Source organism: Drosophila nasuta, chromosome X, assembly GCF_023558535.2.
Source record: "Drosophila nasuta strain 15112-1781.00 chromosome X, ASM2355853v1, whole genome shotgun sequence".
In the NCBI taxonomy this organism is placed as follows: domain Eukaryota; kingdom Metazoa; phylum Arthropoda; class Insecta; order Diptera; family Drosophilidae; genus Drosophila; species Drosophila nasuta.
Window position 1 is genome coordinate 20,723,051 of NC_083459.1, and position 15,221 is coordinate 20,738,271.

Below are 15,221 nucleotides of genomic sequence, written 5' to 3' on the forward strand. Positions count from 1 at the left end.
ACTGATATTTTAGTGAAATTTAAAACAGTCTTAATTTAATATGTATAAAATATACTATATATAAAGTTTAGTAGATTCTTGTTTCAGAGTCGAAAAGCTCTTTATTTTGATTGTATTATTATTGTAGAAGAGTTTCGAAAAAAAACATTTCCATTTAGTTTTTTAAATAAATAATGATATTTCAGCGAAAATTCAAAGATTTCCATTAAGTTTTTAAAAGTCTTATTTTAATATATACAAAATATACTATATATACAGCTTTTTACTTTAGAGCTTTTGTACCCGTTTCATCTTACTTTAATATTTATGAAGTTTAATTTATATAAAGTTTAGTAGATTTCTGGTTTGGCGCTTCTCGAAACCGAAATAATCGAAAATATATATAGTATATCTAAACATCAAATGGGCTTTAAAGAAGAGTTTCCGTAATTTAAGTCCTTAAAATATTCAACTTTATTCAAAATTTCATCTTAACCACTTCTATCTGAGACGTGACCTAAAGTTTAAGAGGTTTCCAAACCATTTCGATTATATATCTCAACATTAAAAGGTTATTGAAGAAGACTTTCAAACAGTTCCTTAATTTAAGACTTAAAAATATCAAACTTTATTAAAAATTTCATCTTAAACACTTCTAACAAAGTCCTGAACTAACCTTTATGAGCTCTTCGAACCATTTCGTTTATACATCTGAATATCAAATGGTTATTGAAGAAGAGTTTCACACAGTTTCATAATTTATTTCATGAGAATAGTAAACTTTATTGAATATTTCATCTTAAACAATTCTATCTGAGTCCTGACCTAACGTAAGCAAGCATCTGCCGACGATGCAACTGTTGCATCGTCTGGTCTGCTTGCGACAGGTGTGGCTGGGGTTGCGTTAGTCTAGTCGAATTCACTTGGGAGTCTGCGGCGCCAAAATCTCAATGCGAACAACGCATTGTTCAGTATTGATGATGATGATTATGAATTAATGCGGCATAGACATCGATATAGACGCTGATAAATCCATAACTCCCCGCTGTCCAGACAGCACACTCCAGACTTTATAGTCGTCTCTCTCTCTCTCTCTCTCGCTCTCTCTCGCTCTTTCTCTTTCTGTGTAGTGCATTGCGTGGCGGCTGTAAAAGTGCGCAACTATTTTTGGAGCACGCGCCACAGAACTTATCAATTCTTTTACTTTTACTCTAACTTCAGGCAGCACAGTTTCCTCCCACATCAGTGTTTGCTTGTTATTATTATTTTTCGTATGTCTGCGCTATTTTTGGGGAATGCAACCGCTTGACCCCGATTAAACTTCTCCCGATGGGCACGCATCTGAGGTCTGAAAAGACTTGTGGGAGGCACCAAGGGAAGCCAACGGGAGATGCTGTTGTTAATTGCTTGGATTGCTCTTCCTTTTTGGGGGTGGCAGGCACGCATTAAATTGAGCGTTGTCTTTTATCAATTTGATGCATGATCTGCCTGATATGCGTATTAATTTATTATCAAAGTCTGTGCACAACCCAAAGGCAAAAGGCGCCAAGAAAATACATATTTAAAGAATAAGAAGGAGAGGAACAAGAATCACTTAATTTACGAGGCATTTTGTGTGTGTGGCCAAAAAAAAATTATTTGTACGCGTCTCTCCCTCTGGGGAATACCCGGCAAAAGCATGTCGTTAAATTATAATATCCTATTTAACAAATCATATTTCTTTTTGATCGCAACAACAACTGACGCAACCGTTTGACATCTCGACCAGATCTTAACGAATCAAATTGTCCATCAGCCATAAAATCTGCTTGTGCGGTTTCTTTCTTCTTTCTCCTCATTTCCTCTTGATTTCATTTGATTTCTTTTGATTTTATTTTCATTTTTACGAGTTCCATCGCATGTGGGTGTTGATCACCACAACAAACACACAAAATATCCATTACAATGTTCGTATTGAACAAGAGTACTTTAAGTATCTTAACATTCCAATCTGGGGTCCCAGGTGTCCCATAGATTGCTCAGCTTTATGTTATTTTTGCTGTGCAAAAGCTAAATCGAAGATGGTTTAGTCAGTAAGGTAGTCAAGAAGATGAATTCAATACAAGAACAGTGAACAGAGTGTGCTGCTAGTAATTATCTGGTAATAAGATTGGATGAAAAACTCGTTGCCAAAAATTTGACTGAATATGCTTCATATTCTGTGTATGTGTTTGATTAGGCATCGGACCAAGATATTATTGAAGTCGGGCCTGATAAGTGGGCGTGGTCAGCAGAAGGCAGTTTCACAACAATTACCGAGCTCAATTACATGGCCATTGAGTCAACTGTAACTCAACAGTTGCTCACAATTACAACAAGTTGGTTAGGTTAGTTAACCAATAGTCAAATTCGTTTAAAGGTGTGATATAGTGACTGCCAAAAATTTGAATGAATGTGTTTCATTTTCTGTCTGTGTGTTTGATTAGGCGTCGGACGAAGAAATTCGTGTGTACGGAAGGAATAAGTGGGCGTGGTCAGGCAGGCGAGCTTCACAAAGATTGTCCCAGGTTTGCTTGGGTGGCTTTTGATCAACTGTTGCTGAACAGTTGTAACTTTTGCTAAACACTTGTGCAGAACTTCAGAGCATCGCAAGCAATTGCTAGGAAAAAAGACTTGTCAAAAATTTTAGTATATCTAAACCATATTTCGTGTGTGTGTTTAACTAGGCGGCGGACCGAGATATTAGTGTGAGTGAATGTGATAAGTAGGCGTGGTCAAGCAGGAGAACTTTACGAAGAATTCTTAACTGAGAAATTCACGTTAAAATGTGTTTGCTTCTAATGAATTGCTACTCAACAGTTCGACATCTACTCAACTATTACTCAACAGTTGATCACTTTTTGGAAGGCATTGCAATGGATCGAATGTGAAAATGCCATGCCAAAAATTTTAATGTATGTCTTCCAAATTGTGTGTGCCAACTTGAATAGGAGGCGGACCGAGATATTAGTGACAGCGGATGAGCTAAGTGGGCGTGGCCAGGCAGGCAGGCTTCACAAAGATTTCTGAGCTTGGTTTGGTGCTTCTACTCAACTGTTGCTCAACAGTTTAAATGAACTGGGCGAATGCAGGTAATCAGCAGGTAATCTGTAGGAAATCGATGTGTGTGAAGAAAGTCAATGCCAAAAATTAAGAGTTGAATTTCATACGCAGTGTGAGCGTTCGACTAGGCGCTGGACCAAGAAATTTGTGTGGGCGGATGAGCTAAGTGGGCGTGATCAAGCAGAAAAGTTTCACATAGATGTTATTTGTGCATTTGTGTGTATTTTTAAATCAACTACTGATACGCTACTTTCTTTATCTATCTTTATAAGCAAGTTTTCAAGAATAATCGTGAAAAATGGGGATTGACAATAAAGTTTCCTAAATATTTTTCTTGTAATATCTTTGTGCTGTGCTCTTACAGCAAGATAAGTAAAAAATATATATAGAATATTTTGTACAACTGTATTAAAAACAGTGCTAAGAATTAACTGATTTAAGTTAAAATTTGAAAATTTCTTTACTTGTTTGATACTGTTCTTATCATTGAAAGATACTCATCTTTGACTTCGACAAAATTGCATATCAAAAACATTGCCAAATATAATGTCATTGCCCAAGGTTAAGAAACAACAGCATAATCATTTGGGAAGAATGCATTTTTGCTTTGCGTCTGTTTCTTCAGTTTTCGCTTCGCGGCATAATTGAGCAAAAATGCAAGATTTGGCGCAGGGCCCAGAAAACAAAGTGTTGAGTGTTGAGTGTTGAGTGTTCAGTGTTGTTGTGCATTTGGATAGAAATCCGGCTATCTGCGATATCCGCATTTGTGTACTTTGTGCATTAATGAAGCGAGACGTTTTTCCGGCTCAGACGTCGCGCCGCCTGCAACTGCACTAAAAGCACCAAAAAAGAAGGAACATTTTAATGGCCGAATTATGCATTGCTTTTGTCTTAAGAAGGCTACTCACGTAGCTTAGATATTCCCAAAAAAAACCAATTGAATTTTAATGGACCGAGTAAGGGAATGAGTATATCCCCAAGTCCATTCACCATTCATAATACTCGCATATTGTGGATGCAGATGCCAATAGAAGAAGAGCAGAGAATGGATACTAAATAGACGATGCGGCAGCTGTCCATCATGGCGACATTTTGTGTTTGTGCTGCGACAAATGACAACTTAATCAAATCGCCACGGATGTGAGACAACAGTTTCGCTTCCATTTTTTTTTTGTTTTCTCCGCGCTCTCAGTTTGTCCCCAAGCCTTGCAGACCTTATTGATATGCTGCACATGGTGTCTGGGTGCAAAAATCAAAACACGCATAAATTCTATGGCCATGGCCATGTCCTGTCCATGCCATGTCCTTTGTCTGCCTGATTGCAGCAATAATGAGCGGAAATCATCGCACAAGCAACACACAACATGAAGAGACAACTAGACAAACAGCTGGACAGCTTCTCCTTCCCATCTCTAGCTCCAACTCCAACTCCGATTCGCATCCACAGCTGCTGTTGTCTCCGCTGTTTTCTATTTGCATTCAGTCTTTTGACTTTTGCTATGGGCTTTTTGTTGATATCTCTTCTGCCTATGTATGTGTGTCTGTGTATGGCATGCTGTTGATAGTTGCGGACGTCTCGTGAGTGCGCGAAATAAATATGAACATCATGTAAATAGTTTGGGTCAAGCACAGTGATTCCAATTGATTGTTCAATTGTTTCCAAAAATTTGCATTTCTTTTTACTATTAATAATTGAGCAAAGTTGTGTTTAGGAAAGTGAAGACACTTTAATAAATTAAAAATATCTAAAAAAAAAATACAAGTTTTGGCGCAATATTTATTTAGAGTTTGTTCAAAATAATAAAAAATAGTAATTAGATTATAAATAAATAACAAATAATAAAAAAATAAATAGCAAATAAATAAATAATAAATAAAAATAAACATTCAATAAAAATAATAATTATTTTATTGAGACACCAAAATAAAAAATTATAATAAATAAAAGTATTGGAGCATTACATATTTAATAAAAAATTGAATAAATTGAGAATACATAATATACACATACATAAAATAAATATTCAAGAAGTGTATCTCAACATTAAAAATAATGAATTATGGAATTTACGATTTTATTGAATTAGAATTTAGTATTTTAAAAATGTGCATTTGCAATTACGCTTCTCTTCAATTGATAAAATATTTAAAATGTAATAACTAAATATATAATATAATACAATTCCTTTTTTTGCTATAATTCAAAATATATTGTGTATATATTATATATACATATATATTATTCTAAAATATAAGGATGGTATTTACATTAACTTGAATGAAATTATTGCCATAATTTCAAATACTTAAAAATGAAGCGAATACATTTTTTTTTTTTTAATTTATTGATGGCGTTACTTATGTATGCCTATCACTATAGTAATGTTATTCAGATTTTTATAATAAATATATTATTGAGGTAATAAAATTACTTCGATGCTTAAATCACGCTGAACAAACAAATATTTTAAATTATTATTAGTTATTTAATTAATTCGAAATACATACAAGTTTAATAAAAATTATTCGGTGTATTTTATTATCATCTATACATTAAAAGATATTTATATAACATATTTGAATTTGTATAACATATTTATATTTTATTTTTTATTATTATTTTATTATTATTTCTTAGCATTCTTTAATTAACATAAATGCATAAAAATGTAATAAAATATACGAAGGGCTTATTACATGCTTTAAATAGTTAAATGAGAACATAATTGGAGTGCGCAATTTTTGACGGATCTTGCCCCACTGTGCCTTCAAAGGCTTCGCGAGCCCATCGGCATTTGGTTAGGCGGTCTGCCAATCGCCATGGCACTAATGCTCATGCTGGAGCGGTCTATTGTCGTATGTGTGTGTGTGTGTGTGTATTGGTATGTAACTGAGTCTGTGTAGTGAGTGTTTGGCATGCTGCTGGCCACAGATTGTTGCAACAGCAACAGCAACAGCAACAGCGACAGCAGAAAAGGCATCGTTGTAGTTGTGGCCGAGTCTATCGAACGTTGTCGTCAGTTCATTGTTGTTTACAGCCAACAACGGACCAAACAGACATGCACACAGTACATACAACAAGCAACAGCCCGTTCACACACACACACACACACACACATACTTGCTGAGAGAAGATGGAAGAAATAGCCGACCGCCAAATGCAACATAGAAAAAGCACTGAGACAGAGACATCAACAACAGCAACAACAACAGCCGGAAGTGTGTGTGGCTGCGCGAGTGAGAGAGCGCGAGCATAAATAGATGGCGAGAGAGAAAGAGAGCGAGAGAGAGGGAGAGTGGGATGAATCGGATAGAGTGAGCGCAGCTAGAAAGAGAAGGAGCAAAGGCAGAGAGGCAGAGAGGCAGCTGCTGCTGGCAAGGGAAAATGTTGACAGAGATCTGTCGAGAGAGACAGATAAAGTGAAAGAGAGAGAGATAGAGAGAGAGAGAGAGTGAGTGGCAACACAGAACTGAACCTGGACGTGGCAACGTTGCGGCCATTTCCGCAGTGTCTTTTTGGTTGGCGAGGCGAACGCGCGCGCGCTTTTTTTCTGTGATCTCGAAGCCAACAAAACAGAAAACAGAAAACAGAAAGCCGAACAACAGGCAACAGAGCAACAGAGCAAACACAATACACAAGATACAACAGCAGGCCGACAATTGCCACAAAACCGTCGAACAACGAACACACGGCGCGTATCGACGAGAAACTCGACAACCGGAACGGAACGGAACGCAACGACGACGACCCAAGTTCTCTTTCTCTTTTTCATATTTTATATTTAATTTCAATTTTTTTTTTTAATTCAATTTCAACTCTTTTTTCCTGTTCGTGTATCGGTTCGGTTTATTGGCCAGTGAAGCAAGTTTTCGTTTTTATGTTTTTTTTTTTGTTTTTTTGGAGACACACAAAAAAGTGCGATCGAAAAATGTGAAGAGTCCTGTGTGTGATGTGATGATGATGTCTGCCTGCCACACGTGATCCCGATGCTGATGATGTTGATGCAACCGTTCGCATCAAGCCTCGTGCGCGTCCGTGGCAAAGACGCGACCGACGAATGCAAACGTATGACAAAAAAAAAATGAGAAAAAAAAATGAAAAAAGAAAAACGAAATTTATTCACTTGTTGTGCGAAATTTGTGATACGAGTTCTCATCATCAGTTGCTCAGTTTTTTCCAATTTTTTTTTTTTTTGTTGTAGTCGTTTGATATGCATCATGCCCAACCGCGCTCCATCATAATTAACTCTACAAAGTAAATAAACGGACTTGGCTAAATGGACCCCGGCCATGTGTTTATGATGGCCAAAAACTGGTGGTCGTGGCAACAGTTTCACATTCACCGAATTCACATGGCTTTTGTTTTTATTTTTGCAATATTTTTCTATGTTTTTTTGTTTTTAGTGTGTTCGGTGCACATGATGCGCGATTAGTGTGGATGAGAGGAGAAGAGAGAGAGAGAGAGAGAGATCTCTGCGTTTGCTTTTGGGTGTTCAATCACCCACGATTTTGCGCCTTCGAAAACGACCACGCCCACCTCATTCAATACAATACTCATTCGCAGAACAGAACAGAACAGAACAGAAGCGAACATGTTTGCCTTTGGGGCAGAGATCTCAGTGATTGTCGAAACGTTTTTACGTACACAAAAATTTTAATTTTTCATTTTATTTTTATATTTTATACACGCGGCGACGGCGACGTCGACGTCGACGTCGACTGCTCTTCCTCTTCTTGCTATTGTTGTTGTTCTTGTTGTTGCTTTATATCATTCACACTTAGTTTCGAATGATAAATTGGGTCCAGGTCTCTTGTTTGTAAAAGCGTTGAAAGTGTTTTAATACTCATCTCATTTGTTTTGGGCCCCCTTTCCCTTCCCCCCTCGGTCAATCGAATTTTAATAAAGAATAGCAAATAGCTATTGAGTTAATTATGCATTGGAAATTGAGTGTCTTCTGAGGGTTTTTTTTTTATAAAATGTTATTCGTTTTTTTTTCGTATTTTTCGCATTCTCATTAATTTCAAATCAAATCTGTTTTGTTGGCAGCAAGCGAAAACTTATTGATTTAAGTAAATATGCCAAGCGTTTGATCTATTCTACATTTTACTCAAGATCGACATTTACCTCCAACTGCATATATATAGTCTATATATATATATATATAGTATTTCGGCATATGATATGCTTTAAGAACTTAATCTTATCAACCTCAAAATGTCTGTGGCGCGTTCTTTTGCTTTTCATATTTTTATTTCCACGTTCACAACTTATTTCAAAATCGTTGTGTTTTCTGCTTTTGTTTATATTTCTTTTAGTTGTTGTTGTTGTTGTTATTAAAATGCCTCGCAACCGCAAGCCAAAAATCTATGACAACTGAAGCTTAGGAAACCAACAAAAAAATAAATGAAAAAATCCTATGACAAATTTGTGTAAATTAAGCGATCTTAGAACACAAATTTTGTGTTATAATTTCATCGAAATTCTAAAATGAATAAATACAAAATAGTATTTTTTTTTGACAAATTCATGTAAATTAAAAGATTTTCGAATACATTTTTTTTTTAAATATTTTTACTGCAATAATTTCATCAAGATTCGAAAAAGAATAAATACAAAACTGTAGATTATTTTTGATTTCAAAATCCTATGAAAAATGTTTGTAAATTAATATTTTTTTTTTTAATATTTTTTACTACAATAATTTCATCAAGTTTTGAAAAAGAATAAATACGAAATTCTGGATTATTTTTGGTTTCAAAATGAAATGATAAATTTATGTAAATTAAACGATCTTAGCAAAAAAAAATTGTTGTTATATTTTTGCTGCAAGTATTTCATAAAAATTCGAAAATGAATAAATACAAAATTGTAAAATATTTTGGACTGCAATAATTTCATCAAAGTTCGAAAAAGAATAAATACAAAAATGTATATTTTGGTTTCAAAGTGAAGTAGTTTAACAAGAGCTTCGGTTTTAGTTTAGTTCAATATTAATATTCATATTCATTTTTCTTTAGAATGATGTATATTTTTGTTTTGTTCGTCTTCGTCTTCGCCTTCGCCTTCGCCTTCGCCTTTGTATTCATATTCACTTATGACCACGCAAATATTTAGTATCGCTGCTAATTTTTCCTCGAGATTTTTGGTCATTGCTCACATTTGTCAGGCGCCGAGGAAAACCCAATTAGTCATTTGAAGAGGGGAGAATGCTGAGTTTTGGGATTCCCGTTTGATAGCTGCTCTTCTTCTAATTGCCTTCATCTTTGTTGTTGTTGTTGTTGTTGTTCATATTTTGTCTTTGTCTGGCGCACAATTTGAAATCATAATTATAGATGCGTGTGTATTTAATTTTAGACGCGCATTGTTAGCGCCTCTTTGTCGAAGGAGGGAACTGGAAAATTGAAATGAGAATTGAAAAAGTGAAGAAGTGGAAGGTGGGAAGTCCGAAGTGCGAAGAGAAGAAATCGAATTAGAACTCGTTGAACTTAATTAGGCATGCGTAGCGACAACAAACAATAACATTTCGTGAAAGTCTTTTCGAGGAAAATCGGGGGAAAATTTGGGAATTTTGGAATTTTGGAATAACTGGGCATTATCATGGAGCATGCTTGGCATTCTTCCAAATGCCCTCGCACCGAAAATATTTGTTGAAATGTCAAGTGCAGTAGTCGACGATGCTAAAAGCGTATCATCTTATACTATAAACAACAACGGGGTGCTTGCTGGCAACAACAACAACAACAACAAGAGGAGCAACAAATTACAAATTCAACACGAAAATACAAAACACAACAGAAGAATAGACGAATACAAACAAGAGAGCAGAAAATGTTGATGCTAATGCTGATGCTGATGCTGATGCTGATGCTGGAATAAAACTTATGCGATTTGCTGCTGTCAGCGGCGTTACGAAATGTTTTCTTCACGGGGCCTTGAGTTCGATCTTCTTCATAGTAAAGTTATTTAGATTAAAGTATTTACACACACACACGCACACTCTTCGACTTCTCTTAATCAATAGCAAATGGAGTCTTCAGTCAACGATCCACCGATCGATCGATCATCTCTTCTCTACACTTGATGGCGCGTTAATTATGGCAAAAAGCCTTCGCCATTGACTTTGTGCGCTGCTTTATTGGGCCACGTGTGCGTATACGCAACGTCGTTGTCGAGACGCATAGACAGACATAGTTTTTTTCGGGCTACAGGCTACGGGCTACGTCTACGCTTTTATTATGCCTTCAGCAGACTCGCCTCAAATTTGTTTATAAACATTGCAATTTTTAATTTTACTGTTTCTTCGCTCTGTTCTGTACTGTTTATTTCGTGTAGCCAGCTGCGTGAGCATAAATTTATTAACATACATCCATATACATATATGTATATAGATCGATGGAAAGATAGATGAATGGCTGCGTTGAGGGGTGAAACGGGATGAGGGGGTGAATGGCAACCCTTCGAACTGAACCAATACAGAACTGAACTAAAGTCCATTTAATGCCGCATTTTTTGCGTTTTTTATTTGTTTTGTTTGATTACGAAATTTCAGTGGTTGCCGATAAAATAAATATTTGTAGCTTAGTGAGTTGAACTACTTCAAAAATTGCTTTTCAATAAACAAATCGCAAGAGAAACTCGTACAAAACAAATTTCGCACGTTTCAATGTTTGATTCGTACAATTTATTTTGATTGTCATCGTCATCGTCATCGTCATCGTCATCGTCATCGTTGTTGTAGTAAGAATTGGAATGCCAATCGGTGATCAGATTTGAGTTCAAACCAAAACAATGCACAACAAATTTAACGTAATCTGAAATCTGAAAAGAAAATTAAATAAGAAAACAACGAACAAAAGTAAAAGCAAAACCAAAATCAAAATCAAAATCAAAATCAAAATCAAAACCAAAACAAAACATAAATCGAAAAGAATTCACCCAAAAATGCCAAGTTCCGTGAAAGGGAAACGCATAACAAACAAGTGTCGAACGAATCCAGCAACGCAGACAAAAAAGAATACCACACAACGAATCACAACAACAGCAGCCACTTTCATCTTAATCTCAGCTGATCAGCTGCCGATGATGGGATTGCCGCGCAAGAGAAAGAACTCCAATCCCGCCCAGGCCTTAAGGCAGCACAACAAATAAAGATAAAGAGAAGAGACGAGAAAAACTCCCCCTTTTCAAAAACGTACTCGATATTATATATATATATATATATATCAAAACACACACCAACACACACCAACAACACAGAGATACCAATTGAGACTTGGTAAAAGAGTCGACGAGCACTCTCTGTGTTTAACAAACCATGTTAGATATATTTCGTGGATTGAAAAACCTTGTAAAGGTCAGTCACGTTAAAACCGATTCGATAGTATTCCGCCTGCACTACTCAATAACTGTGATGATTCTGATGTCATTCTCGCTAATTATAACCACACGCCAGTATGTGGGTAATCCAATTGATTGTGTACACACCAAAGATATTCCAGAGGATGTGCTCAACACACATTGTTGGATCCAATCGACGTATACGCTCAAGAGTTTATTTTTGAAAAAACAAGGCGTTTCGGTGCCATACCCGGGTATTGGTAATTCCGATGGCGATCCCTCCGATAAGAAACACTACAAATACTATCAGTGGGTGTGCTTTTGCCTATTTTTTCAGGTGAGTTTCGGCATCGCATAAATACATAATAATAACTCTCAGCGGGCAGCCAATGCAATGTAAATCGACGCAAGGTTTTACGAAATTTTCAACATTTCCAAACAAAAAAGTTTTCCTAAATCTCATTTATTAGTTCAAATTGGTCAAAATGTAAATCCTATATAATATCCATAATAATGATCATCATCATCATAATAAAACAAGAAACAAAACTTAATTAATACATCAATAATTTGTGTTGCTTCATTCGTGTAAGTTCGATAAACAAAAATGTTTTATAAAGCTGAAAATTATTTGAAATATTTTGTATATTTAAAACAAAATATAATTTTTACTACTGCAGCTTTGACCCTATTTAAATAAGATTTCTCTCTCTCTCTCTCTCTCTCTCTTCTTATTATGCAATTTAAACGAGATAATTAACGAATGAATTTGCACAAAAATACGTATACGCAACGTAGGCTGTGTTTATTTTATATTTATACAAATCGAAAGCAATTGAACGTTAGCGTTAGCATATAAACAAATTTAATTCAAGTTTTTAGAGAATTCACAAAAATTAAATATAACCGAAAGTTTCGCTTCTTGATTTATTGTAGCTGCTATTCAAAGTGAATTTCAAAGAATTCAAAATGTAGCATGCAATTCAAAGTACTAATCAGAATGATATATTCATAAAAATTATATCATTACTGAGATTTTTTTTTATTAATTAGTAATCAAATGAATATTTCAATGAATTCTACATGTATTATAATAATATATATATTCAAAATAATATATGTATAAGATTTTAAATATTAAAGATGTTTTAGAGATATCCCCTTGATTACCAACAAGCATCTTTTATTGCATCAGCCGGTCCAATATTATCGTAAAAAAAAATAAAAGGAAGAGAAGAAAATGACGCGGCACGAATTTAGAAAGTCGTCACATAGAAGTGCTAGAGTAATATAAAAGTTAAGTTTAGTTGTGAAGTCAATATTGAATACTTTCAAAATATAAGTTTATTTAAAATTGGTAGAGGGTATCTTGCAGTCGAGCACACTTGACGGTAGCTTTTTAACTTGTTTGTTAAAATGGAGATCGTATAATTAGATAATTTTATATTTTTGTATACTTATATATATGTATTTTTTAATTTAAATATTATGATATTTCCGAGATATTTTTATACCCGCTACCCATAGGGTAGAAGGGTATTATAACTTTGTGCCGGCAGGAAATGTATGTAACAGGTAGAACGAGGCATCTCCGACCCTATAAAGTATATATATTCTTGATCAGCGTCAACAGCCGAGAAGATATAGCCATGTCCGTCTGTCCGTCTGTGTGTCTGTCCGTCCGTCCGTATGAACACCTAGATCTCAGAGACTATAAGAGATAGAGCTATAATTTTTTTTTTCGATAGCATTTGTTATGTTTGCACGCAGATCAAGTTTGTTTCAAATTTTTGCCACGCCCACTTCCGCCCCCCGCAAATCAAAAATATCGAATAACAAGCGTAAAGCTAGAGTTCCGAATTTTGGTATATATAATAACTACTATAAAAGTTATGATTTCTGAAAATTTGGTTGCGATCAGACAAAAATTGTGGAAGTTATTAAAGAAATACTTTTGTATGGGCAAAAACGCCTACTTATTAGGGGTTTTAGTTGCCTTGGCCGACAATCTGGTATATTATGCCGTCTATGGTATATTTTGAATGTGGTACTATGTCGATATACCAAATATACCATTTGGTATATTTTTAGTATTTTTGCAGTATATTCGGTATATTTTGAGAAAATACCGCAAAATATATTTCTTTTATTCAAAATGTGTAGCGGGTATCTCACAGTCGAGTACACTTGACTGTAGCTTTCTTACTTGTTTACAATGAATTTCATATAATTATATACTTGTAATAATGTTCTATTTTATACTGAATCATAGAGTTATGCTAGAGGAATTTTATTTATAATATTGGCATTGTAATTAACTGCATTTGACACACACACACACACACACATACAGAAAGAAGCTCTTTGAGGAGATTGCCAACAAAATGAATTTGTAATCAACCTTTTTGGGGGGAAAATGTTTGCACAAAGTGTAAATGGACTTGAGTTCAGCGGAAAGGAATCTATTAATCAAAAATCTATAAAGAAATTTAAATGGGTTTCAATTGATAGGAGTCTCAATCTAGAGATGCAGCCGCAATATTGTATGCAATGCATATACAATATATATTTTATTTTGGTTGCATTGCAACTGTTTGCAAGTCTTTGTTTCGCCTTCGTCTCTCTCCACTTTCCTCTCTCCGCTCTCGCCACTCTTTTGGCCTTTATTTCAGTCATCGCCAGTCGGTCGAGTAATTACATGCCACAGATGAGTTTATTGTCGTGTGGCGAACAGAACAATTTGATGGATTAAGTAATTAAGTAAGAGAGTATTTTTGTGTGTGCCATTGTGATCTACTTACATACTTTGTGCACACACTTGTATCCGAGATTGTATAGTATATACTACATACAATACTCGTATATGTATATACATACATGTGTATGTTGTATGAACTCGTTCGTTTTTCTTTTCAATACAAATTTGAAATCCCCAAATATTTGTGCTACTTATTGTTGTAGTTGCTATTGTAATTATTGTTGTTGTCTAGTTTTTTTTTTTGTATTTTTGTTGTTTTCGCTCTAAGCGAAACGCAAGCAATTTGAATGGCCAATGAAAATGTTTAAACATGTCCGTATAACCCGAATTGTTGCTGTTGCTGTTGCGAACATTTCACTTACGCACACTCAAGGCCAGAGAACAGTTGACTTGCTTGGCCCATAGTTTCACTTTGTTGTGACGTACTATACACTATTATAATATACTATATACTAGATTATACTCAACTCTCGCTCATCGATCGAATCACACACCAATTTTCAGTTGTTTCATCTGCTGTTTGCTGCAATCTCCAAAATGATTAGTCTTCATTATAATTAAACAAAACAAAACAAAACGATCGAAATGAACGAAAAACACTCAGTGCTATCTATGGTTTATTTTAAGTGGCTGAGTGCTCTCTCTGTTACTTTCGTACTTTCATCTACATCTAAGCATATTCATTATTTTTATTGTTGGCATTATCACATATTTTGTTTGAACTCAGTTCCATATTTATATTTCTATGCATAATGACGATTCAGTACATTTTTAATTCAATTAGAAGGAGTAAATTCAATCAGTCAAATAAATTTTAACAAACGATTTTCATTTGTCATTTAATTTACATTTCTTATACTACAGAAAGATTTATTTTGTAGAATCATTCATTATTCTTTCACATACATTTGATATTAAACGGGACTAAGAATAAGAATAAAGTTTGAGCTGAACTTATCGAAGTGATTACGAAATTTTGTTTAAAGATTTTATTAAATTTAAACAGCAGAAATAGTTGGTGTTGCTATTTATTGCATTCGCTTATTTTCGTTACTTTTCTAAAAT

General features: G+C 34.8%; 1 protein-coding gene across 9 annotated transcripts in view; it reads left to right on the forward strand.

Moving 5' to 3' along the window:
* Positions 1-15,221, forward strand: part of LOC132797212 (innexin shaking-B) — a 215,153-nt gene that overhangs the window by 184,267 nt on the left and 15,665 nt on the right. Inside the window, exons 1-2 of one of the 9 annotated variants that reach the window (XM_060808791.1) lie at positions 6,820-7,126; positions 10,800-11,735. The exons of the other annotated variants lie outside the window; for them this stretch is intronic. Of the exons in view, the coding sequence (XP_060664774.1) occupies positions 11,376-11,735 (360 nt within the window). The 5' untranslated portion in view covers positions 6,820-7,126; positions 10,800-11,375. Of the gene's footprint in view, positions 1-6,819; positions 7,127-10,799; positions 11,736-15,221 lie in introns of those variants that run through there. 9 annotated transcript variants of the gene reach the window in all.